Here is a 25,025-nt window from a genome sequence, read left to right on the forward strand (position 1 = left end):
GGGAACTAAGATCCTACAATGCTGCATGGTATGGCCAAAAAAATAAAAATTTTAATAAAAGTAATAATAAATAAAACTAAAAAAGAAAAGAAAGTTCAGATACCTCTCACACAACTATACCTAAGAGACATCTACAGAATACTCCACCCAACAACAGCAGACTACACATCTTTACAAGGGCACATGGAACATTCTCCAGGAAAGACCAGATGTTAGGCCACAAAATAAGCCTCAATACATTCTAAAAAACTGAAATCACGCAAAGTATCTTCTCTGACCACAATGGAATGAAACTAGAAATCAGTAACAGAAGGAAAACTGGAAAATTCACAAATACGTGGAAATTAAACAATGTACTTTTAAACAACTGATGGGTCAAAGAAGAAATCACAAGGGAAATGAGAAAATACTTTGAGATCAACAAAAATGAAAACAAAACATACCAAAACTTATGGGATACAGTGAAAACAATGCTTAGCAAGAAATGTATGGCTGTAAATGCCTACAAAAACAAAGAAAAATCTCAAATGAAAGCCTAACTTAATGCTTAAGGAGCTAGAAAAAGAAGAGCAAATTAAACTGAAAGCCAGCAGAAGAAGAACTAGAGTGCAGATAATTAAATAGAGACCAAAAAATAAAAGAGACAATCAACAAAACCAAAAGTTGGTTCTTTGACAAGAGCTACAAAGTTGAGAAAATTTTACCTAGACTGGCCAAGAAAAAACAGAGAAAAATCAAATAACTATAATCAGAAATGAAAATGGGGACGTTACCACTGACCTAAAAGAAATAAAAAGAATTAGAAGAGAATATTATGAACAACTGCATACTAACAAATTAGATAACTTAAAAAGATGAAAGGGACAAATTCCTGGAAACACACAAATTATCAAGACTTACTCAAGAAGAAATATAACATCTGAACACATCTAGAACAAGCAGAGATTGAATCAGTAATCACAAAGTGCAAGACCCAAGAGCTTCACTAGTCAACTCTACAAAACATTTAAAGAAGTAACACCAATCCTTCTCAAACTCTTCTAAAATACAGAAGAGTAGGAAGCAATTCCTGACTCACTCCATGAGGTCAGTATTATCTTGATATCAAAGCCAGATAAAGACACCACAGGAAAAGAAAATACAAACTAATATCCCTTACGAATAAAATGTAAAAATCCTCAACAAAACACTAGCAAACCAAATCCAACAGAATTTTTAAAGAATTACATACGATGACCAAGTGGGGTTTATTCCAGGAATATAAGGGTGGTTCAACATAAGAAAACTAATCAGTGTAATACACAGCATTACTAGAATGAAGGGGGTAGAAACACAAAATCATCTCCACTGATGCAGAAAAAGCATTTGACAAATTCCAACACCTTTTCATGATAAAGCCACTCAGAAGACTAGGAATAGAAGGAAACTTCCTCAACTTGATAAGCAGCATTTATTAAAACAAACAAACAAACATGGAGAATATTAGCCAGCCATTAAAATAAAGGAGTACTGAAACATACCATGCCATGAATGAACCTTAAAAACATTATGCTAAGGGAAAGCAGCCGCATACAAAAGGAAACAATATATAATTACATCTGTACGAAACATTCAGAATAGAAAAACCCATAGAGACAGAAAGTAGAACAGTGATTGCCTGGAGTAGAGGAGGAGGGAATGGTAATGGGTATGGCACTTCTTTGGGAGGCGAAGAAAATGTTCTGGAGTTGGATATTAGTGATTGTTGCACCATCTTGTGAGTGTACTAAAAAGCACTGAATCCTACACTTTAAAATGGTGAATTTTATAGTATGTGAATTACAACTCAGAAACTAAGAACAAGGAAATACTGAGAGCCTATAGCCAGAAAGGAGGTTTTGGTGCACCTTAAGAAACTTCTATTTAATGGGTTAAACAAAGCAGAGGGTAGCGCTCACTTAATGTGAAGTTTTTTCCCCAAGGGAATGCATTTCTGCTGTAGTGTTTTCATCCATTCAATAGATAGCTATTGAACACATGTTATGTACAAGAATCAGGACAGTATGTGTGCTTCCACTTGCCTGTTGTTGCTTGAAGGCCTCAATAAGTAAATCAATGTCAGTAAAAGTGAGAGGAAATTGCAGCCGAGGACCACAGTAGGAGTCTGGGACTTCTATCAACCCCAAATAGTCTTGTCTATCCTTGTCCTGGATGCTGCTACCAAAAAGGCGAGTTACTAATCCTGGAAATGGAAAGACAGGAAAGGGGGGAAAAAAATCAACATTCCCATACTTAAAATACAATTGATACCTTCTTGAATACCTAGCCCATGTAAAGCACTGTGTTAAATGTTACAAATACCAAGATATCCCACATATAACCATGAGGAATGACTTGTTCTGAGATCAGTAGGTATATTCACATGAATCATCATTATTCCTTCCTGGGTGGACATTTTACCAAAGCAGTGAGTTCATTAGTGGGGAGGAGAGGGTGGCACACAGAGAAAACTGATCAATCAAGGTATTTTGATGCTCTGAAGGGCTTTCCAAGTGCCTCAGTGGTAAAGAATCTGTCTTCCAATGCAGAAGATTCAGGTTCTATCCCTGGTCTGGGTACATCCCCTGGAGAAGGAAATGGCAAGCAACCCACTCCAGTATTCCTGCCTACAAAATCTCATGGACAGAGGAGTCTGCTGGGCTGAAGACAATGGATCGCAAAGAGTTGGACACGAGTGAGTGAGTGAGCACAGCACAGCTCTAGTTCTACCTTTTTTGTGTGTGTGTGCACGCTAATATCTTAGAGTTTTACAAATAAGGCCGAAGATGCACTGTATTTTATTCAAACATTTGTAACTCTTCAGGATCCACAGAAAATTAAATGGTAACATTCAACGTTTTCCTGTTAAATGCTTCAAATTTTACTTAGCTGTAACTGATTTGTTTCTCTCATCACGTAAAAACCAATTTTCTGACATGATTTTTCTTTCTTCTTGGTAACAAAGGAGATAAAGTTAGATGACCAACCACAGGCAGAAATTCCCAAAGGGCCTCTCTCTGGCAGAGAAATTTCTGTGTAACAGATTACCTGCACTGCTCATTTCAGTAGGTGCTGAAACCCAGGATCTCTTTCTTGCTAGACTGCCTATGAAACAAGAAGAGAAATCTGGCCAATTCAGGTGGAGAAAGATGAAAAGGGATATGGTAGACTGATTGCAAAAGTATCCCCCATTCTCCACCCCAACCTCTAGTCATGCTCTTTTTAATATAACTCCGCAGCCACCCGCACTCAGAGCCTCTTTCTCCAGCCCTTGAAGCTGGGTTGGGCTTGGGACTAGAGCTGCACTGAAGAATGTGGTGGAAATGTTATGTATCAGGTCTAAGCCAAAGCCTCAGGGCGCCTAGTATGCGTCTGTGAAAGTATGCCACTCCCACACATCCAGGCTAGTCTACTGAAGATCATGCAGCACAGAGCTGAGTCATCCTAGCCAAGAACACCTAGATCAGTCACCAGCCAGCAGACCTGTAAACACATGAGTGAACTCCAGCCAAGACCTGAAAAACTCTCAAATCAAGTCTGCCAAGATCTGTAGAAGTGCTCAACTAATCTGTAGACTTGTGAGCAGAAAGAAATGTTTATTACAGGCTACTGAGTTATCGTGGTTGTTTAATACAGAGTATTATTGAGGTAACAGATAAGTGACACAGAAGATGATAACAATACTCTTCAATTCATTAACAATGAATTGCTACTAAGCTCATTAATAAGAAGCTCTCTATAGGCTTGGAAGGTATGATATCAGCAGATATAGATAGAAAACACCACTTTTCGTGATTCAGTTAGAATGAGAGATTGCAATAAAAAACTAAATGAAATTTCCTTCTACGGTCATTATATTTGGTAATTTTAAAATGCTTTCTAAATTATTGTGTACCCCAATATTTTTTGGTGGTAGTTGATGATGCTTTATAAGAAATTAAATTTAGGAGTAACAATATCTGTCTTCAGTGAGATACAGCAGAGGCTATTTTTCTCATTTGGATACAGTTTTAAATTTGAAAAAATTAAATGATTTTATTTTATGTTTGAAAACTAGAAATGCAGAGCATCTTCATAAATTTTATCTCAGGTTTATTTTGTAGGCAGAAAAGCCAAAATATTCTAGCTATCTTAATGATCATTTCTACTTGGTAGTCTTTCTTAGAATTGCATTTTACTCAAAAAAAAAAAAAAAAAAAAAACCCTTTCCTCTTCTTAATTCTACATACTGAAAAACTAAGCTCTTCTTGGGAAAACACAATAAACAAACAAAACCAAAAACAACCCCGTAGTTTCACTATATCTATTATTTTAAAACTAACTAGCTGAGTAATCCCAACTGGTGAGGTATAAACAAGAAGTGACGTTCTTTTCCCAATCACTGCCTTCACCAGTGTTCTGTCAGATTTCCCTTCCTCATGTAAACATATAAATCAGCTAAGTGATACATCATGTCAATGCCATCAGTTCTGGTTATTGAAACTCAGACATATTATTTAAGGCCATAATAAAAATATTGTTTTTCTTCTTTAAAAGAAATCCAATTTGGCCCTTCCTTTCATGCATCTGATGATCCTCATTTCTTTTAAGTTCGGTGATAAATATATGAAAAAGCATCATTTCCCTAAACCAATTCTTAATCCAAACTGCTCAAATTAAAATATCAGTAAACATCAAGTCATAATCCTTCTGCTGTTTTTTATCCACATAAAAAAGAATAACATAGATTCTCTTCCCAAAATGGGTAGCTAATGTGGGTCAATACATGAAAACAATCAAAAGCTTTAACATTTCTAATTTAAGTACTATCCTTCTGGGCTATAACTATTGTAACGAGTAATAATAATCTAATGAATGCTAGCAGCATAAGAATATTTGTGAAACATATAATTAGAATTAATCCTTACCTATTTTGTTTACAATTCTATCAATGTGAATCTACAGTAATTAAATACAATAAAATCCTGAATTACAACAGAATGATGCCTTTATAAGTTGTTCTAAAGAAAATACCTCACAAATACCCCCTACACACAATCTTTTCTTTTACCCAGTACAGACTCAAAATCTGGACAGGAAAAAATCTAAAGCCCATAATTTAAAAAAAAAAAAAAAACCCACACAATTTCTGCCTCTACCACCCACATGTCACTTTGAAAACAAGCTCCAGACATTGCTGGAAAAAGAAAATCACCAACTGAACCATGTTTATAGTTACTTCATTTCTGAATTATGAATCTGGATTAAAACCTTGAGTGTCTATACAATAAGTTAAATAGATGTTAAAATGACATTTTAAAAAATTCAATACCTGTTCTTGATTTTTTAAAAAACTCAGACAACTAGGAATGAAAGGCTACCTCCTTAATATATTTTAAATGCCTACTTTCACTGTTTCATTTTAACACTGTTCTGCTATCTCCAGCAAATACAATAAACCATGAAGCAAAAATAAGAGCAGTGACTACTGGAAAGCAAGGTACAAAAATAAAGCTACTTGTGACCGTGTGATTCAATATCTAAACATCTAAACTCAAAGAAATCAATTGAAAAACTTCCAGAATTGATAGGAGAATTAAAATAATACAGAGGTTAATCTCACTGGTTTGAACCACAGCTCCACTACTTATAAGATGAGTAACTTTGTGAGACTACCTTTCTAAGACTTAGTATTATAAAGACAGATGATAATAATATTAATTCCACTGGTTTGTCATGAAAATTAAATGAAATGATATATCTGAAGCACTTGAAGACATGGCACATGATATTTACTAAATATCAGTAATAATAAAAATTATTGAATGTTACTGTAAATAGTAACAGTACAAAATAAACAGAAACAAAAATCTTTATTAAATACTACTAATAATCATTAGGGTGAGATAGTGGGGAAAATATCTTATTCATGACAGCAACAAAAAATATAAAATACCTGGCTTGATAGGACATTTTGATTGATCTGGGAAGCAGAAAGAGAAGTCAAAATAACACTTCCACTCACTCCATCCCACTCCCCACTTCCACCAGCCTCCGTTTAAACCGCTGCTATTAATATGTATAGGCTTTCTGCCTGTGGGAGGAGACTGATGTGAAAAAGCAGCCTGGGGAATGGATGTGTAGAGTCTTCCCATCAAGTCCTATGGATGAGTTTTGAGCAAGCAGTAGGACATGCAGATCACCTCTCACCTCTGGAACACTTAGAATATCTCAGGGTACTCGGTGGCTCAAAGTTAAATCTGGCCATTAATCTGGCCCTCGTATCTGGAAATGTTAAAGTGACCTTGTGGTCCCTAAATATATCCTGCTTAGGGGTTGCAGCACTTCCGCCAAACAGGCCTAGGTACGTTTGGGACAGTCCCACAAAAAAGGGCCAAAAGAAAGCAACCTACAGTAATGTACAGTATGGTGACTCTAGTCAGCAATATTCTACTGCATATTAAAAAGTGCTAAGAGAGTGTATTTTAAAAGTTCTCACCATACACACACAAAATTGTAACTGTCTTTGATGCATGTATCATTAAATAACTAACACTGTGGTAATCATTTTGCAATATATGCATATATTAAATCATCATACTTTACACCTTAAACCTATGTAAGATTATGTGTTAATTATATTTTAATAAAGCTGGAAAAAAATTTTAAGTGAAATTAATATATATCAATAACCTGTAAATTTCCTTTTCTGATACATATAATAACTAAATCAGTATAATTCTAGGACTATATAACAGAGAGATGTATAAGATAACAGACAATCCAGAAATATATCCTATTACACATTTTTAAATGAATATATTGAACGTTATAAAAGAGGCACTTCAAATCACAATGAAAAGATACATTATGAAATAAATGTGGGAAAAATTAGGCAAACTACTTGGGAAATTTTCTTTGCAGTTGTGTTTTTTTAATTATTCTCAACTACTAGGCATCAAAATTTCCTTTTTAGTGTAATTGTGAAAAATTCAAAATTTATGAAATGTTAACATTTTATTTATTTTTTAAATGTTAACATTTTAAAATTCAAATCATAAAAAACTAGGAAAAAAGGCATAGTCATTCACATTTTAAATATTTCAGGGCCTTCTAAGTTAAAACCAGGAGTCACAAAGAAAGATATTTAGACTTGAAAAGAAAGATATTTTAAATAATTAATGGATGAAAATTTCCTAAACCTAACAAAAATATCAACCTCAATATAACAGAAGCTCAATAAATCCCACTCAGGATAAATAAAAATGAAACCTCATCAAGGCATTTTATGGTTAAAACTATTTTTCAATGATATCACTTTGGTTATTTTGTTTCTTCCCCAACTCCTTCAGGTGAGATTATTTATTTGTAATACAATTAAGTTCACTTGTCACAGTGTGTATTCTATTTGGGAATCACATTCTCTCTTTCTTCCTATTTTTAATTATTTTTTTAGGGATGTGAAACATTACTATGGTTCTAAGAATCAGAACTACAAAAAAGGTATTCTCAGAGAAGTGTCACTCTTCTCTCATCCCTCCTGCTGCTGCTGCTAAGTCGCTTCAGTCGTGTCCGACTCTGTGCGACCCCTTAGATGGCAGCCCACCAGGCTCCGCCATCCCTGGGATTCTCCAGGCAAGAACACTGGAGTGGGTTGCCATTTCCTTCTCCAACGCATGAAAGTGAAAAGTGAAAGTGAAGTTGCTCAGTCGTGTCCGACTCTTCGCGACCCCATGGACTGCGGCCCACCAGGCTCCTCTGCCCATGGGATTGTCCAGGCAAGAGTACTGGATGGGGTGCCATTGCCTTCTCTGCTCATCCCTCCTACCTAATCCCTATTCTACCTGTTCTTTCTGCCCTGCTCCCACTCACCCCTCCATTCCCTCATTCCCTGTAGGTAAATATTGCCTTTCATTTCTGATTTATCCTGTAGGTTTCTTCTGTATTTTTGCACAAATGAGCATATACACACACACTCATATCAGGCAAAGGTTTCTTAAGCAGGATACAGAAAGCATTAACCATAAAAGAAAAAAACTGTTCTACATTAAAATCAAGAATGTCTACTCATCAGAAGACACCACTTAAAGATTAAAGACTAAGGGGATGGATAAAAGCCAAAGATGAGGATCAATATTTGCAATAAATTTATCTAACAAAGATTCACAGTCTCATATTCAGAATACTTACAGAACTCCTACAAATTGGTAAGAAAAAGGCAGATAATCCAAAAGAAAAATGGGTAAAAGACCTGAACAGGCATTTTGACAAACCAGATGTCCACATGACTGCTAAACATTCAAACAGGTGAGCAACTTCTCTGCTTACCAGGGAAATGCCAATTAAAGCAGAAATGTGGTATCACTACATACCCACCAGAATGGCTAACATGAAAAGGACTGATAACTTCCAGTGTTGATGAAGACACTGAACAACTAGAACTCTCATACACTGTTGGCAGTATAACTTGTAACAACTATTTTGTAAAACTGTTTATCAGTACCGAGTAAGGCTGAACATATGTATGTATGCCCTGTAACTGCAAATCCCCTTTCCTGGGTTGTGGTACATCTTCATAAATAAGAGTCCCCAACAAATCATTCCTCCTTAAATTCATATCCCTTCACAATAGAACGCTGCTGCTACTGCTCCTTCAAGAGATGGATCTTTCCTAACCCCTTTGAATCCGCACCTAGTCCTGTGGCTTGTTTTAACTAAGAAGATATGGCAGAACTGATTTTGTGTGAGTTGCTGAGCAGAGGACCAAAGAGGCCTTGCTGCTTCTCCCTTTGCCCTCCTGGGATCCAGAGGCCATGTAAATAAGTCCAGGAAATACTGTTGGACAGAGGCCGCATGAGGAAAAGTGAGATAACCAAGTTCATAGCTAACATCAAACTCCTACACATGTGAATAAAACCATTTGGACCTCCCTCCCCAACCCAGCCATGCTGAGTGAGCCCAACTGATCACAGACAACACACAAGCCATCCCCACTGAGCCTTGTTCAAATGCCTAACCCACAGAATCACAAGCAAAAAGAAAAATGGCTGTTATTTTTAAGCACTAAATTTGGGGGGGGGGCGGTTGTTAACAGCAATAGATAACTGAAAATGAATATACAGCAAAAGAAAATAATGCATGTGTTCACTAAAAAGGACAGGTACAAGAATGTGCATAGTAGCACCATTTAAATTATCAAAACTGAAAACAACTCAAATGTCTATAAACAGTAGAATGGATAAATTTTGGTATATTCATAAAACTAATTATTATTCAGCAATAAGAATGACCAGATGGATGACTCTCACAAATATGAAGTCGAGTAAAAGAAGCAGACGATATGCTTTCATTTATACAGAGAAGTTCAAAAACAAGCAAAACTAACCTAGGAGGCAGAAAAGTAGTGGCGGGGTGCAGGGACTGGGTGGTGAGTATAGGAAGACGGGAGGGGGTTTCCATGGTTTCGATGATGCTCTGCTTCTTGTTCTGGGGGCATGTTACAGGCTGAGTTTACTGGGAGAAAATTGATTAAGCTATATATTTATCATTTGTGTACTTTTCTGTAATGTGTATACTTTTCTTCCACAGAAGTTTACATAAGATTATAAACCACTGTCCCCTTCTCTGATAAAATTTTAAAAATACTTTTAAATCACTTACAGAATTTTTTAAAAAGCAGATTTTTAAAAATACAGAGCCTGAGTAAATATCTTTGGGCTGGAACCCAGCCATCTGTAGTTACGAATCTCCGTTCAGCGATTCTGATGCATAGTCCAGATTAAAATATTAGGTCATTAGCAGAAAGAGGGCTATTTCATTCCATCATTATTATATTTCCTCTCAGAAATGTTTTTGCCAAAGAACACAAAGCACAAAAAACTGTCTTCAAATTGTAATTATCTAAAAGAAAAAAAATGGCAAAATGCCCACTTCCACCCACTCCCCACTCCTCCAGTTTGGCTATTCTACCATTCAGAAACCTTTTACAGATCATTAAATGCTTCAATTAGTTTCACACATATGTACTTAGCTCAGAGCATACCATTAAAACACCATTCTTTTGCCACTTTGAAAGGCGCCCAATAGATTAAAAGATGCTCTTAGATGTCATACACATTTTTAACTAGAGCAAAAAATAGCTGGTCCAAATTACAGAAGAATAGGTTTCTAAGTCAAGTGTCTACCTTGACAACAATAACAGGCAGATTAATTTGCAAGAGGAATACATGGCTTGTGAATAACTATAGTTTTAAAATCATTTTGAATCACACTTACATTGTCTATATCTGAAATGATTTATTTAGTTATCATTCCAGAATGACTAAATAAATGACAGACAAATAGACAGACTGACAGCTAGCTAGCTATGGAGAAAACAGAAACATGATGGTGCCCACTATGTTTAATCTTCCATACCCCCTCAGATCTGTTTCATGAAATAGTCAAGATATTTTGATCTCTCAGCACAAAAGTTCTGTGGATAAGAAATAAGATCTTCTTTACTAAGTTACTACTGTACATCAGTAGGTTGTGGTTCAGAGAAGATACTCAACACACTAAAGTAGAATGAAATCTAATTTTTTTTTTTTAATAAAAAAACTAAATGGTCATTTAGTTGACACCAATCGGATGGAAAAAGCCAGTTGAACTGATTTCACCAGTTGTTTGGTGTCACATAGACAATATCTTTTTAATTTCTTAGTGTTCTCCCATTTTCAGAGTTCACATTCCTTGATGAGACAATTCAATATTTAATGACTGCTTTTCAAAAGACTAGAGTTTCTACTTACCTGGCTCTTTCTCCTGCACACGTGTATAGTTTTCCAACATGAAGGAGAAGAAGTTGGAGAGCTGTACAAAATAAAAATACACCGATCAATTAATGAACCCCAAACAGGTACTGTGGCAAACGTTGTTGGTGTTCCATGTGAGTCCCCTTTACTTCTCTGAGGTTCTCATCTCCAAGCTGCCATAGATGTTACTGGGTCCCGTCTTTGCTGGCCCTCCTCCTCCCCAGGACTTTCCTCAGCCGATGGGCAGTACTACCCCTGCAGAGTTGCTTAGGATATCAGATATCCCCCTCCTGGGGGACTGCCCATAGGAAATGACTAACTGAAGCAAGGGTATCACAGCCCAGACCACCGCCTCCATTGCCATTGGTGGGACAATCTGACACATTCCACACTTCAGATCTCCCAACAGGATCAGGCTGAGGTCAGACTTTTCCAGAAACCATATTTTTGCCTAGCTTTTCCCTCCATCCTGTCTTGCTTTTCACGCTCCCTTACAGGTTTTTCCTGCCAATGCCCTCTCAGGAAGTCACTTGTACAAGAAGCCCTATCTCAGACTCTGATGCTAAGAAACCAATCTAAGACAGCTACTAGATTTTTTTTTTCATTATGTTCTTCTTTTGATGGTGAGAGTAAGAGATATTCTTTTTTTTTTTTAAGAGATATTCTTAAATGTCAAACATATTTGGGAAAGGAAGGAAGGGAAGGAGGGAGGAAGGAAAGACGGAAATCTACCAGCATTCCAACCATCACCAAGATACTGCCTCTGTGACTACAAATTATCTGCAAAGACCTGCATGTATACAGCACAAGTAACTTCCAAGCCTCATCTCCTATGAAGAGTGAACACTAAGGAACCTTATCAATCTGGGAGTAGATCTGGGAAGGAAAACCTTCCATACAAATACCAAAATGTATGATTTTAAAGCTGTTGATGGATTTGTCAATTAAGAGTCAAGAGAAATCACATATGAGATACTACTTCACATATACTAGGATGACTATCATCAAAAACATAAATAATAATAAATGTTGACACAGATGTGGCAAAATTAAAGCCCTCACACACTGCTGGTGGGAATGTAAAATGGTGCAGCTGCTTTGGAAAACAATTTAGTAATTACTCAAAAAGTTAAACACAGACTCACTCAATGACCCAGAAATTCCACCCCTAGGTATATATCTAAGAGAACTGAAAAAAATATGTTCACAGAAAAACTTGCACACAAATATTCATAGCAGCATTATTCATAATAGACAACAAAAGTTGAAGCAACCCAGATGATGTATCCACTAAGGAAAGGATAAACAAAATGTCCTAGATCTATACAACAGAATAACGTTCAGCAATAAAGAGGAAGGAAGCACTGACACATGCTATAACATGGATGAACCTTGAAGGCATTATGCTCAGTGAAAGAAGCCAGTCACAAAAGATCGCATACTGTGTGACTATTTATTTGAAATGGCCACAAAAGGCAAATCCAGAAAGACAAAAAAAGGATTAGCAGTTAGTTGTCAGGGAAGGCAGAGGGCAGGAATGGGGAGTGAGTGCTAATGAGTGTAGAGGTTTTTTGTTGTTGTTGAAGGGGGTAGTGATGAAAGTGTTCTAAACTATATTGTGGTGATGATTACCCAACTTTGTGAATAAACTAAAGGCCACTAAATTGTCTATTTTAAATGGGTGAATTATACCCCGATAAATTTGTTATTAAAAAAGACTCAATATTTAAAGAATGTACTAATACTGGAACATTTGTGTATAAAGCATATCAATTTAAGAGCTCACTCTCCCTTAATCTCCGTCACTATATTCTACAGTGCTTAAAAGGACAGTCAGTGCTGTAAACTGTTCAGGGACTATCTGACTAAATAATAGTATATAATTTTTATAGCTACCAAGAATAAATTCAGAAATTTCTTTAATTCTTTTTGAAATTTTAATTACTTTTAATTATATTTATTATTTTCATATAACAATTTACTTAAATTATATTGTGTGATAATTTATAAATATACGATTATTGAAAAATACAAATGATACAGAATAAAAATGAGAAGTCCCCTCCCACCTACCAATACCACACTTCTTCCCAGAAATAGACACAGTAAATATTTACTGTATATCATTTTCCAAACTTTTACTGTATGTTGCATTTTCTTTCACATATATGGGATAAAATTCTTCATATTGTTCCACAAGTTGATTTTTCATTAACAAACATATTGTAGATCTTTCTGAGATCTTTTTATTGTTAAAGTTGGATTTACATATTGCTTTTGAAAGCTTGAAAAAGTCTTTCCCCACCCATCTATATTTTCTTCTAGAATTTTCCTATGTTTGACCCCAGGATATTCTTCCATTTATTTAACTCCTTAAAGTATTTTTTACTTCATGAAGTAGCAACTTTACTAATAGGGCACATATTGAAAAAAAGAAGACGACCATTTATTAGTTAGCTGGACATCTAGCAGCTGTCTTAAAAATATGAACTTCAGAACTGAAAAACACCATCCTGTTCCCAAATCATACTCTCTCAATAGCTAGTTCCAAAACAATGTCACTATATCCTCTATAAAAGTCTTTCACCAAGGTTCCTCCGCTATTAAAATGGACTCAACCTTTCATGCTTTCAACAATAGGAGTAAAGAGAAGCATTTTATCAAAAGAAGAGACAAGCTTGCAAAACAGACCTGCAACTGGCCTTGCTCATCAGCGTATTCGATGGACTGGAAGATGGTGAGGGCATAGCGTTGTCTGGTCTTCAATCGGGCTCTGTAACCTCGGTACCAGTTCTGTATGACCAATGCGGCTTTTAGTGCTGCAGACCCACAGGATATGAAAGACAAAGAAAAACAGTTACTATGGAGCTATGGGGGCACCGATAGGTGCTTCAGAAAAAAAATCAGTCCACCTGGATTCCTAGGTTCTAAGAACATAAAAACTACAGACAATGAGATGTAACTTTATGCTTTTGTACAATGTCCTCAAGTCTCAAATAGGACTAATGATGACACAGCCGTTAGAGTAGAATTTTTTAATCCTATCTCTGCTGATTACTGTCTATGCGATTTCGGGAAAGTTATTAGAGCTTTCACAGCTTTAGTTTCCTTCTCCGGCACTACTTAGGCATATGAAGTCTATGCATGCCCTATGAAGTAGCAATTCCATCCTTCACTATACACCCCAAAGCAATTCTCACACAGGTCATAAAGGAGACATATAGGGATACAGTAATTCTTTGCTGGTGGCAATAGGGAGTTTGACACCAATGCAGCCTGGCTGTCCACTGCTAGGAAGGAGAAGATGTGATTGTGGTGGATGCACACCATGGAGTATTATGCCACAACTGGAAGCAATATATTACAATGTGGATGGGTCTTAAAAATATAGTACTTCAGTCAGAACAGTTATTAGAAAATTATAGAGACAGAATGAAATATAACATACCATTTTATATAAATTTTAAACACACATGAAACCACAAGATATGTTTCATAAGAATATACAGAAAGGAAAAGATACTAAAAATAAGAGATTGGTTATTTGTGAGGGGTGGGTAAATGAATGAGCATAAGAGTACACGGTTAAAGTGAACTACCCTAAGAAACAGTCTTGTGCAGACCAGTATGACAATGTACAACATACTGAGAAGTATGATTCACTCCACCTTCTTCACCTGTGATTCAACTGATAAAAGAACACTCCCGCCTCTTCCTTCCCAGTTACTATGAGGATGAAATGAGATACCATAGGTGAACAGTTTAGTCCAATGCCCAGTGTAAAACACTTGATAAATAAATGGCAACTATAGTGACAAGTATTGTCTTGCTTGTAGATTATTCAGGCACACTGGCTCTCTTCTGGGGCTGGGAGCCTCTGAACCATCCTGCAGCTTCACAGCTTTGAAGAAAGAAATCAGGTGAGAGATAATGAGATTTAAACTATAGTCTCTTATGCCTTGCTCAACTTTTAGAGTGACAAGTAATCAACACCAGCTGGCTCCTTTTATTCAGACTATAATTTTTCCCAGTTAGCACTTAAGAATTAAGAGTTGACTCTAATAAGAACAATTTGAGTTCGGAAAGCTGCGATCCAGCCTCTCAGTTTAGCACTGCTGTGGTACAACGAGTATACACTAGTCATCTGAGGGTGTCTGTTTATGAACTTCTCCAAGGCTGTCAGGTTCCAGAGACTGTCATTTCATTATTCAGCTTCCAGAAAACCCCAGGAAATAGGCATAAGGTCAAGTATCATCACCTTTACAGGGGAAAACCACAGGGAGAAGAAATCAAGTGACGTTCAATATCACAAAGCAAGTAACTGGCAGTACAATGTCGGAAAACTCAAGTGTTCTCACCATATCATTGTGTGCAGCCCAGGCACACCCGCAAAGTCTCTTCTGTGGGGCAGTCATCATCATGATCAACCAACTCCCATCTCAGGGGCTCTCTGCTCACCAAGCATAACAGAACTCTTCCAGGGCTATTTACTGGGCACATACTGAGGGCCAGGCAAGGAACTCATCTCTGTAGTCAGTCCTTGCCACTCTGTGAAGCTAGGGGAGACTTACTTAAGGGCACGTAACCAGTAAGTGGAAATGGACAGCAATGAATTGAACCCAGGTCTCAAAGACCCCATAGCCCAAGATCTTAACTTCCATAGAGCCATTGATCTTTTCAGTGCCTTTTCATCTGCGTAGTGATGTAGTAGAATAAATGACCACTAAAGTCTCTTCTATTTAGTATTAACAAAACAAAACAAAAATCAAATTTATTGTTATTTCTATAACTAACAGTAGAGCAAAGTAGCACCATAAGTTCAATAGTCTACTATAAGACATTTAGTCCCACAGGTATTATCATCTCCATGTTACACATAAGGAAACTTCAGCTTCAGAGAGGCTAGCAACTTCTAGTACCCTCAAAGACTTTCTTGAGGAAACCAGGATGCACAAGACTCCCTCAAAGTCCACAGTCTTGGCTCAAACATCACCTTCTCAGTGAGGCCTTTCCTGACTACCCCTTGTAAAATGGCACCCAACCCCCCACTGCCTATCTCCTTTATTTTCTCTCCACAGCACGTGTCACCATCTGATAGAGCATATGTTTCACCCATTTGTTACTGTCTCCTTTCACTAGAATGTAATCTCCATTAAAGCTGGGATTTTGGTCCACAGAGTTAGCTGCTATGTCCCCTGGGTCTGGAACCATCCCTGGAACATAGTAAATGTGCAATAAACATTTATTAAATGACTGAATGAATGAATTAAATTACTGTTCAGTTAAAACTTACTGTCTTGTGTTTCTCTTCATGCTAATTGGTGAATCTTATGCTTCGTTTGGTTTTTTAAATAGGAGTTTATTCGACAGTCCTTTAAATAAGAAGTTTTATATTCAGAATGATAAGGCATTTAAAGACTCTGCTTTTGAAATTCTGCTGGCAGAGGCCTCCTGAGGAGGCAACAGGATGAGTGAATATTTAATGTAACTTTAAGTCAGGAGAGAGACACGAGTGTGATACAGCTGATTAAAATGAATTCAAATGAATTGGAAAAAGAATGAACCATCTAGAAGCAAAAGACTTTAAACAAGGAGGGAAAGCGTCTCTTGCCTCAGCTGTTCAAAGCACAGAGAGACTAGGGTATGGCTCAATTCTGGGACCACAGTTTTCACTGTCACTTTTGTTTACAGGTATCTGCCATCTGCTAGAGTGTATGGCTGTCCCAGTGAGACTTCCAACTTCATCGGAAAAACAGGTCAAAGCACATACACGCCCAGCAGACAGGAGATGGTCACAAAGCCTGCTTCCTGAGCAGCAAGCAAGGCAGGGACCCTGCAAGGCTCGCTCCTCCACAAACCCTGGCATCCCTGCCAGCAAGCGCACAATACAGCATCCTTGTCCCTGGAAAGCATTTTTCTTAAACAAGAAAGAAATAAGAGGAAAGCCTGAGGTCCAGTCTTCAAACAATGACAGATACTTTAAACAAAACTATCACTTTTCCAAATGACAAAAGATATCATAGTTTTATTATTCTTGGAAACATCTGGCCTTCCAGTCAGAGAAGGGGAAGAAACAGAAGTCATTTCTCTGACTTTTTAATTACTCACATGCTTGCCCACCCACCAACCCATTCACATGGGATAATAAAAATAAGTTCTGAATTTGTATCTGGAGATTTCCATTTAGGTCCTAACTCAACCAGGTGCCAACTGTGTAACCTCAGGCAAATCACTTAACCTCTCTGGTCCTCAATTTCTCATATGAACAATGAGAATTTGGAATTATCTCTAAGATTCTTTCCAATTATAAAATACTCTAATTCATTCCTCGTATTTTTTTTTTTGTAATGCCCCAGCTGCAGCCTACCAAGCCTATAGCAAAGCTGAAAATAACCATTAAAGGATAAAATAGGATGTGAAATTGTGAACACTCAAATCAGAACCTTCTGGGCACAAAAGACTAATTCTAAAGACTCAAATAAAAAAAAATCTGAATTATCCTTGTAGAAAAATCCAAGTCAATTACTAATATCCTTGGCTTTCCCATCAAGAAACTATAGCCATCATAAACCATTAGACAAAAGCAAAAATCAGAAGAAATAGCTGTCTATTTTCTTTGTGAGTTTTACCTTTTACCATTAAAAATATTCATCTTTGTTTCATTTTAAAATAAATTAATAAATTTAATAATTAAAAAAAGAAAATATAGCCAAAGTTTGCTAGCAACTGATCTAGGAACAAACAATTCACCTATTACTCTTCCTTTAAATGGCCTAAAACATGATTACTGTGTACATTTGTTAACTGGTTCAAGGAATAGCCAACAGAAGATGGGGAGAAATGGATGGGGATAAAAGTGAAGATAAGAAGGGGTGGGGATACAGAGACAATGGGAAGTCCAGAAGATTCAATGAAAATTGAGAGATTATGAGAACAGGATAACGATCATTTGATCATAAAGATCCCAGAGAGGTCGAGGTGTTCCAGGTGGCCATGGTAGCCAGGAAATGGGAGGAAGCAGCTGAAAAGGAGCAGCAGAATGATTGTTCTAAAACAATTATTATCATAAAAATAAAAAATTTTTAAGTAATTATTGTATAATAAATTTAGCTATGTAAAAGATTTACTATTATTTTTAATCACTAAAATACTTTCTTGTAAGAAGTATGCTGTACTCAACAATTCAATAACGACCTTTAATCCTCACTCAAGAAAAAAAATTAAATACCTTAACTACAATTTCGTTTTACGTCTTCTTTGTTATTAATTACTAATTGGAGTTATACTGCCATATTCATTCACCCAAGATCAAATATAATTAGCATTAAATCTTCAAATCTTGCAGCTGCTAGAAAGATAATGCAATATAAAGCCATAATCATATAGAAGTGTTCTGATTATAGGAAACACAGGCATACCTTGGAGAGATTTAGGTTCCAGACAACCACAATACAATAAATAATGCAATAAAGATAGTCACATAAATTTTTCCCCAGTACATATAAAAGTTATGTTTATACTATATTGTATCCTACTAAGCGTACAATAGCATTGTCTTTAAAAATGTACATACCTTAATTTAAAAAATACTTTATTGCTAAAAAATGTCAAAACAATTACAATAGTAACATCAAGGATCACTGATCACAGATCACTGCTAACAACCATAAGAAAACGGAAAGGTTGAAAATACTGTCAGAATTGTCAAAATATGACACAGAGAGACATGAAGTGAACAAACGCTGCTGGAAAAATGGTGCCAATAGGATTGCTACAAACCTCAATTTGTAAAAAATATAATATCTGCAAAGCACAATAAAGCAAAGTGCAATAAAACAAGGTATACCTAAAATTGGCAATTAAGGCTGAGGTACTGCCCTTTCTTATATTGAATTGATACGTATCTGTAACAGGATTTTCTAGTAATGAACAGGATCCAACTATAAGGCTGGCTTCTTGGTGAATTTAGTCAAGGCTGAAATTTGGCCCAAAAAAGTAAAGAAGTGGGACTTCATATCCTTTCAGCACTACCTTCTACCTTCTAAAGTACTAGAGTGGCTATCTAGAGAGTCAATGTCAGAGTCTCATCATACTTGACATCTCTAAAGCAAAGATGGATTAATCACACAGTAAAAAGAGAAAAGATGAAGATGAATTTAAGTGGTATAAAGAACAAGAAGGTTGATTGGCTTTTTATTTGCCTGTTTCATGTAAGCAATAACTGTTTGTAGTGTCAATCCTACATAAACAATAAGGCCAACACGTTATCATATTAAAAAGTGAGTAACTATAAATTGTTATTGAGAGGGATCATAATGTCAGATGGAGACAGTAGTCTCCTTTTACAAAGAAATGTACTTGTCTAAAATGATTCCCAATTGAGGCCAACAAACCAGAGTTTATAGTATGTGATATGAGCTGAAAATAAAGATACAGCAGCTTTGACATACTGATGGTAATTAAAGCCACAGGAGTAAAGTCACCCAAGGAGAGCATTAGAGCCGAGAGAAACCCAGAGGAGCCCCAATATTTAAAAGTTAGGAGAAAATGGAGCTCTCATAAACAGTTCAAACAGAGACATAATAGGAAAACCAGGAGAAGAGGCTGTCACTGAAGCTAAGGACCATTGAGTATTTTAAGATGGGAGTATACAGGAGGGCCAGGTATTGCCAGGAAGTCAAGCAAAATAAGTACTGAAAATGCTCCATGGGATTTCGAGGTCATTCAAGAACTTGTCTAAATCATATTCCACAGGGTGGGATAAATAAAAACGCAGGAGACAGCGGTGTGAATGCACCCTTCAGGGGCAAGCTCGGAAAAGGAGAGAAAGCAGAGTGGACGGAGGGAACAAGAAGGCTAGGCAAGGCTCTTCTTCCAAAGGGAAAGAAAACACAGCCACAAAGGGCACTTCTGCACAACTGGGGAATTCTGAATATGAATTACATGCCAGAAAATATTACTCTATTAATTTTTTCAGTGTAATATAGTATTATAGTTATGTAAGAGAATATGCCTCTTTTAGGACACTCAGTTCAGTTGCTCAGTCGTGTCTGACTCTTTGCGACCCCATGGACTGCAGCACGCCAGCCCTCCCTGTCCATCATCAACTGCTGGAGTTTACCCAAACCCATGTCCATTGAGTCGGTGATGCCATCCAACCATCTCATCCTCTGTCGTCCCCTTCTCTTCCTGCCCTCAATCTTTCCCAGCATCACGGTCTTTTCAAATGAGCCAGCTCTTCGCATCAGGTGGCCAAAGTATTGGAGTTTCTGCTTCAGCATCACTCCTGTCCATTTAGGACATTAATGGTAAAGTATACAGAGGTTAATACCATGATGTCTACAACTTACTTTCAAATAGAGAAGGCAATGGAGCCAGAGAGAAAGGAGGGAGAGAGAGAGAAAAAAGAGGGAGAGAGAGAATGGTAAATTAACAACTTGTGAATTTAGGTAAAGTATATGGATATCCACTGTATTACTCTTTCATCTTCTCTGAAGGTTTGCAATTTTTAAAAATAAGATGGTGGCAGAAAAACAAAGCAGAATGGTCAAATTCCCTCTTCAAAAAAAAAAAAAAAGGAAAGGCACTAGAACCTGTGAAAATGTTAACGGAGTAACAAGCTAAAGGGAATGAGCAAGCGAGGCAAAGGGGAAAATCAACGTCTCTTATGTCTACATGTCACCTGTAGCTATAGAGTACAGTGACTGTCCTTTGAGTGGAAAGAACTTTAAAGAATGTCTTATCCAATGTCCCATTTCACTAAAGAGGAAAATGAAAGACGTCCCAGCTCACAGGGATTTTTGCTAGACTACACAGTGCCAGTAAAGAATGCTTGATGGCAATTATAACCAAGCATCTTCCAGCAATAGTAAGAAGAAGGATGACAAGGACCCCTCTAAATTTTCTTTCAGAAAATTCTCTAAAGAACAACAAAGATAAAGGAAACAGTGGCGTTCATTGTTTTTCCATGAAAGTCCCATATTCAAATATATAGCATTAGAAAGAAGTTAACACTAGGAAATAGTGGAGTTGGGGGGATACAGAGCCAGGGGTAAAGGGAAGGGATGCCTCATGAAGCTATGAATAGTTTGATTTGTTAGATTTTTTAAAACAGCTAAGTTAACTAGATGTTATTACAAGAATTAAAGAAATATTTGCTTCTGTTAAAAAAGAAACAACAGGCCCAAAATGGAGAGATCTGTGCTAAGCTCCATGTCAATAAACCAAGACATAATACCTAACCTAATTGTATTTTCAGCCTCTCCAGCAAATGTAATCTTAACCAGCCTAGAATTTCCTGGCCAGCACTAGTAAGGTAATCAATCTGATAGATGCCTATCTTCTCCCAAAGGAAGGTCACCTTGCCTGAAATATTCCTTTCTTTTTGCTTATGACTTCTTTATCTTACCCCTTTCTGCCTTTAAAAACCTCTGCTCTTCTACAGCTTTTTGAAGCTTTTTATTTTCTAGATAGGATGCTGCCCCATTCATGAACCACTGAAAAAAGTCAATTAGATCTTCAAATTTACTCAGTTGAATTTTTTTTTTTTTTAACAGATTTGGTGGTGGCACCAGCAGGACTGAAGGAGACTTTCCATGACTTTAGAGACTATGAGAAACAAAGGCGTGGTACTCACAAACACTTCTGAGTTCTGTCTTTCTCACCACTTCTGAGGGCTGTGGGTAATTTCCTCTCTGTTTTGAGTTCTGCTCTCGTTGCATGAAGCTCCTGATCTAACTGGTTTTCCAGTATATATTACCCCTTTTTGGAAACCCAGGCCAATCCACAGTCCTCATTTTGGGGGTCTGCTGGCTGTGACTTTTCCCCAGTTCCCAGTTGCCAATTTGGGAATTGCTGGCGGTGCACACAGTGCCTTCTCTTGGCCAGTTCACTGTTAACATCTCGGTTATGGCTGTTGTGATGAAGTGCACATGACTGTTTGTCTTGTTTTGTATGGATAAAGGCTACTGCTAATAGAAATCTTGGAAGCTAAAAAAAAAAAGAAAAAAGCTGTGAAAATTGGTGGGCATAAGTCGAGTACTTGGAAAGCTATCAAAGTACTTGCCACCTAACTCTAAAATACCCTCATGTTAGGACAAGGTGGTCACTGAATGGGTTAGATCGACATTAGGTTGCCTGCCAACCTCAAGAAAATTTGTGTAATGAGTTACACTGTAAAACATCACGCAATCTTCAATACAGCAGCATATTCGTCTTTCTTAGCTCTGAGAGATCCAAAGGCTTAACTAAAAATAAATAAATAACAACAACAACTAGGGTCCTTAAATTCAAGGACTTGAGTGTGCCACTTTCTGACACATATGTTTATTTTATGTCTAAAAACTGGTTCGCGAAGTTTTAAATATCTACAAAAAATGACAAAATCTTATCAAAAACAACCTGGAATTAGACAAGATTGTTGTTTTGGATCCTGGGAACTTAGTGTGAGAGCCATCAGGTTAGGGGCCCCAAAATATGGCTGAAAGAAATGTGGGTTGTACCCCATGTGCAGCGAGATATGGCTGGACAGCAATATGGGTTGAACTTCATCTGCAGCTGAAGATCCTACTAAACTGCTACCAGCCCTCAGGGAAATTACAAGGGCCATTAAGAGGAACATTCCAATTAGATAAGATCATTTAAGAAGTGCACTTGAAAGCAGGGTTCCTAAACAAACAAAATGGGACATCTATTTTAATTGGTATGTAGAATTCCAAAAAGCTTCATAACTCCAGAATAGCTTCATTGAAAAATTCACTGAAAAAGGCCAACAAAAAATTAGACACAAGAGATACCTAAAACAAAAGCCTGCAAGACAGATTCAACTCGTACTACCCCCCACCTTTTCTCCTCTAGTTGAGTACTCCTTCTAGTAATCCTCAGTCTAAACCATCTTTTCACTCTAAAGAGACTACAAGACCTTGAAAGTCGGCCAAGTTACTGGACTTACACCCCCATATCTACCCTTGAAGGAGTGCCCTCATGTGGATCCCTCTCAGACTTGATGAGACTCTAAGGGACTTTATGGGGAAACTGCTATGTTATTCCCTTAAACAGCAAGGGAAACTAAAATTAAATTAGTGAAAAATCTTGGCGTCTGGTAGATATTGGAGCTATACCGTCTACTTTAAATCCCCTTCGGAGTCTGCAGATGGGATCCTGGGAAAACTGGCAGAAGCCAGCTAAGGGTGAGAATTCTTCCCAGAGTCAGCTCTCCCACATCACTGCTTATAGTACCCAAAAAGAGAAAAAAATTAAAAAAAAATTTTGTACCTTCTATGGGGATGCCTCTTAAGTCCAAGGGGTTGTCAACATTTACTGCCTATCCCAACTGAAAATTGGTAAATGCTTACTGTTTGTCCCAAGTGAAAACTGACAAGATATTTTAAAGGATTTTTTTAAAGTAGCTCTATGAATAAAAATAAATGGAAAAAAAAATAAAGTAGCACTATGGTCGGAAGTTGGTCAGAAAGTGAAAGCTGATATTCAGAGCCTGATAGGAATATTTTTTTAGGTCTCCACTAAACCAAAATGAAACTATGTACCCAGAGGGAAAGAAAAACCTTCTAAAGCCTTTGTGAAAGGATTTACCAAAACCTTTCAAAGGCAAACAGCTCTAAGTCCAGAACACAGAAATCTTTTAATTTCCATCTAGGTTAGAAATCTTGTCCCTGATATATAGAGGGGTGTGTGGGGTGTGTGTGTGTGTGTGTACACACACAGAAGAAAACAAATTAAGAATAATGTAGCTGATGAGAGGATCAGCCTATGATGTCATTTTAAGTTGCAACCCAATTCCCTGAGGAAATGAAAGCAACTATCCTTATTTACAAATCTTTGTAAAACTGGAAATACAACCCCAGAGGCAGTTCACAGTCTACCTATTCCTTTTACCAGTCCCCATAAAGAAAGCTGAGCGCCGAAGAACTGATGCTTTTGAACTGTGGTGTTGGAGAAGACTCTAGAGAGTCCCCTGGACTGCAAGGAGATCCAACCAGTCCATCCTAAAGGAGATCCGTCCTGGGTGTTCATTGGAAAGACTGATGCTGAAGCTGAAACTCCAATACTTTGGCCACCTGATGCGAAGAGCTGACTCATTGGAAAAGACCCTGATGCTGGGAAAGATTGGGGGCAGGAGGAGAAGGGAACGACAGAGGATGAGATGGTTGGATGGCATCACCGACTCAATGGACATGGGTTTGGGTAAATTCCGGGAGTTGATGATGGACAGGGAGGCCTGGTGTGCTGCAGTTCATGGGATCGCAAAGAGTCGGACACGACTGAACAACTGAACTGACTAAACCTCCCCTATTTATCTCAAAAAGCTTGTAAGTTTTGTAAAAAAAAAAAAAAAGAAAATCTGGCCTTAGGAAACCAAAGTACCCCTTAGCGGAACTTGCATTCTTTTTCTGTACCTTTGAGATATAAATGTTCTGTGAACTTTTTCATTTGACAGTTTCCTTATGGTAAAGGAAAGGGAAAACAGTCAAATAAAAAATAGGCAAATAAAAAATCTTCTGTCTTCCCCAAAAAAATATTAGTAAAAATGCTTTACCCACCTGAGCAGATAACCTTAGCTTGCTCTACCTACCAGAAAAACAATTTAGATTCAATTTATTTTACAACTAGTGAATTACTGTACCCAATTCATAGCAGTAATTTTAAAACAGAAGCTATAAGGTCCCTTCTAGCAACTGTCTATTTATGTGTGTCTATGTGTGTATTATAGATGTACAGTATTTTCTACCTTCAGAGGGTACTGCCAAAATTAATATGTAAGAGAGCTCTATGTAACTGGCTCAAAGAAATGAAGCACTTATACAAATTAAGTGAAATAAGTAAATTGAATGGATACAAATAGGATAAAAGTTTTTAGGTGAACTTTCCTTAATGGTTTCTCCAAATCTTTTTGGTAACTTGAAACCTTAAAGTTTTGCCAAGCTAAATTAAATTAAATGATGGATGAAGTGAAGTGAAGTGACTCAGTCGTGTCCAACTCTTTGCAACCCCATGGAGTGTAGCCTACCAGGCTCCTCTGTCCATGGGATTTTCCAGGCAAGAGTACTGGAGTGGGTTGCCATTTCCTTCTCCAGGGGATCTTCCCAACCCAGGGATCAAACCCAGGTCTCCCGAATTGCAGGCAAACACTTTACCGTCTGAGCCACCAGGGAAGCCTAAATGATACACAGTCACTGAATATCCAGATCATTTCCAAGTAAGGTAAAATAAGGAAAT

General features: G+C 37.2%; 1 protein-coding gene across 5 annotated transcripts in view; it reads right to left on the bottom strand.

Annotated features, from left to right (window-relative positions):
• Window positions 1-25,025, bottom strand: part of PPEF1 (protein phosphatase with EF-hand domain 1) — a 115,871-nt gene that overhangs the window by 67,972 nt on the left and 22,874 nt on the right. For 4 of the 5 annotated variants that reach the window (XM_043897091.1, XM_043897089.1, XM_043897087.1 and 1 more), the window contains 3 exons: window positions 13,482-13,609; window positions 10,788-10,848; window positions 2,061-2,221 (listed from right to left, as the gene is read on the bottom strand). In XM_043897091.1, coding sequence (XP_043753026.1) covers window positions 2,061-2,221; window positions 10,788-10,848; window positions 13,482-13,609 — 350 coding nt within the window. The remainder of the gene's footprint in view (window positions 1-2,060; window positions 2,222-10,787; window positions 10,849-13,481; window positions 13,610-25,025) is intronic. The other variant, XM_043897090.1, reaches the window with a different exon arrangement.

Source organism: Cervus elaphus, chromosome X (assembly GCF_910594005.1).
Source record: "Cervus elaphus chromosome X, mCerEla1.1, whole genome shotgun sequence".
Taxonomy (NCBI): Eukaryota; Metazoa; Chordata; class Mammalia; order Artiodactyla; family Cervidae; genus Cervus; species Cervus elaphus.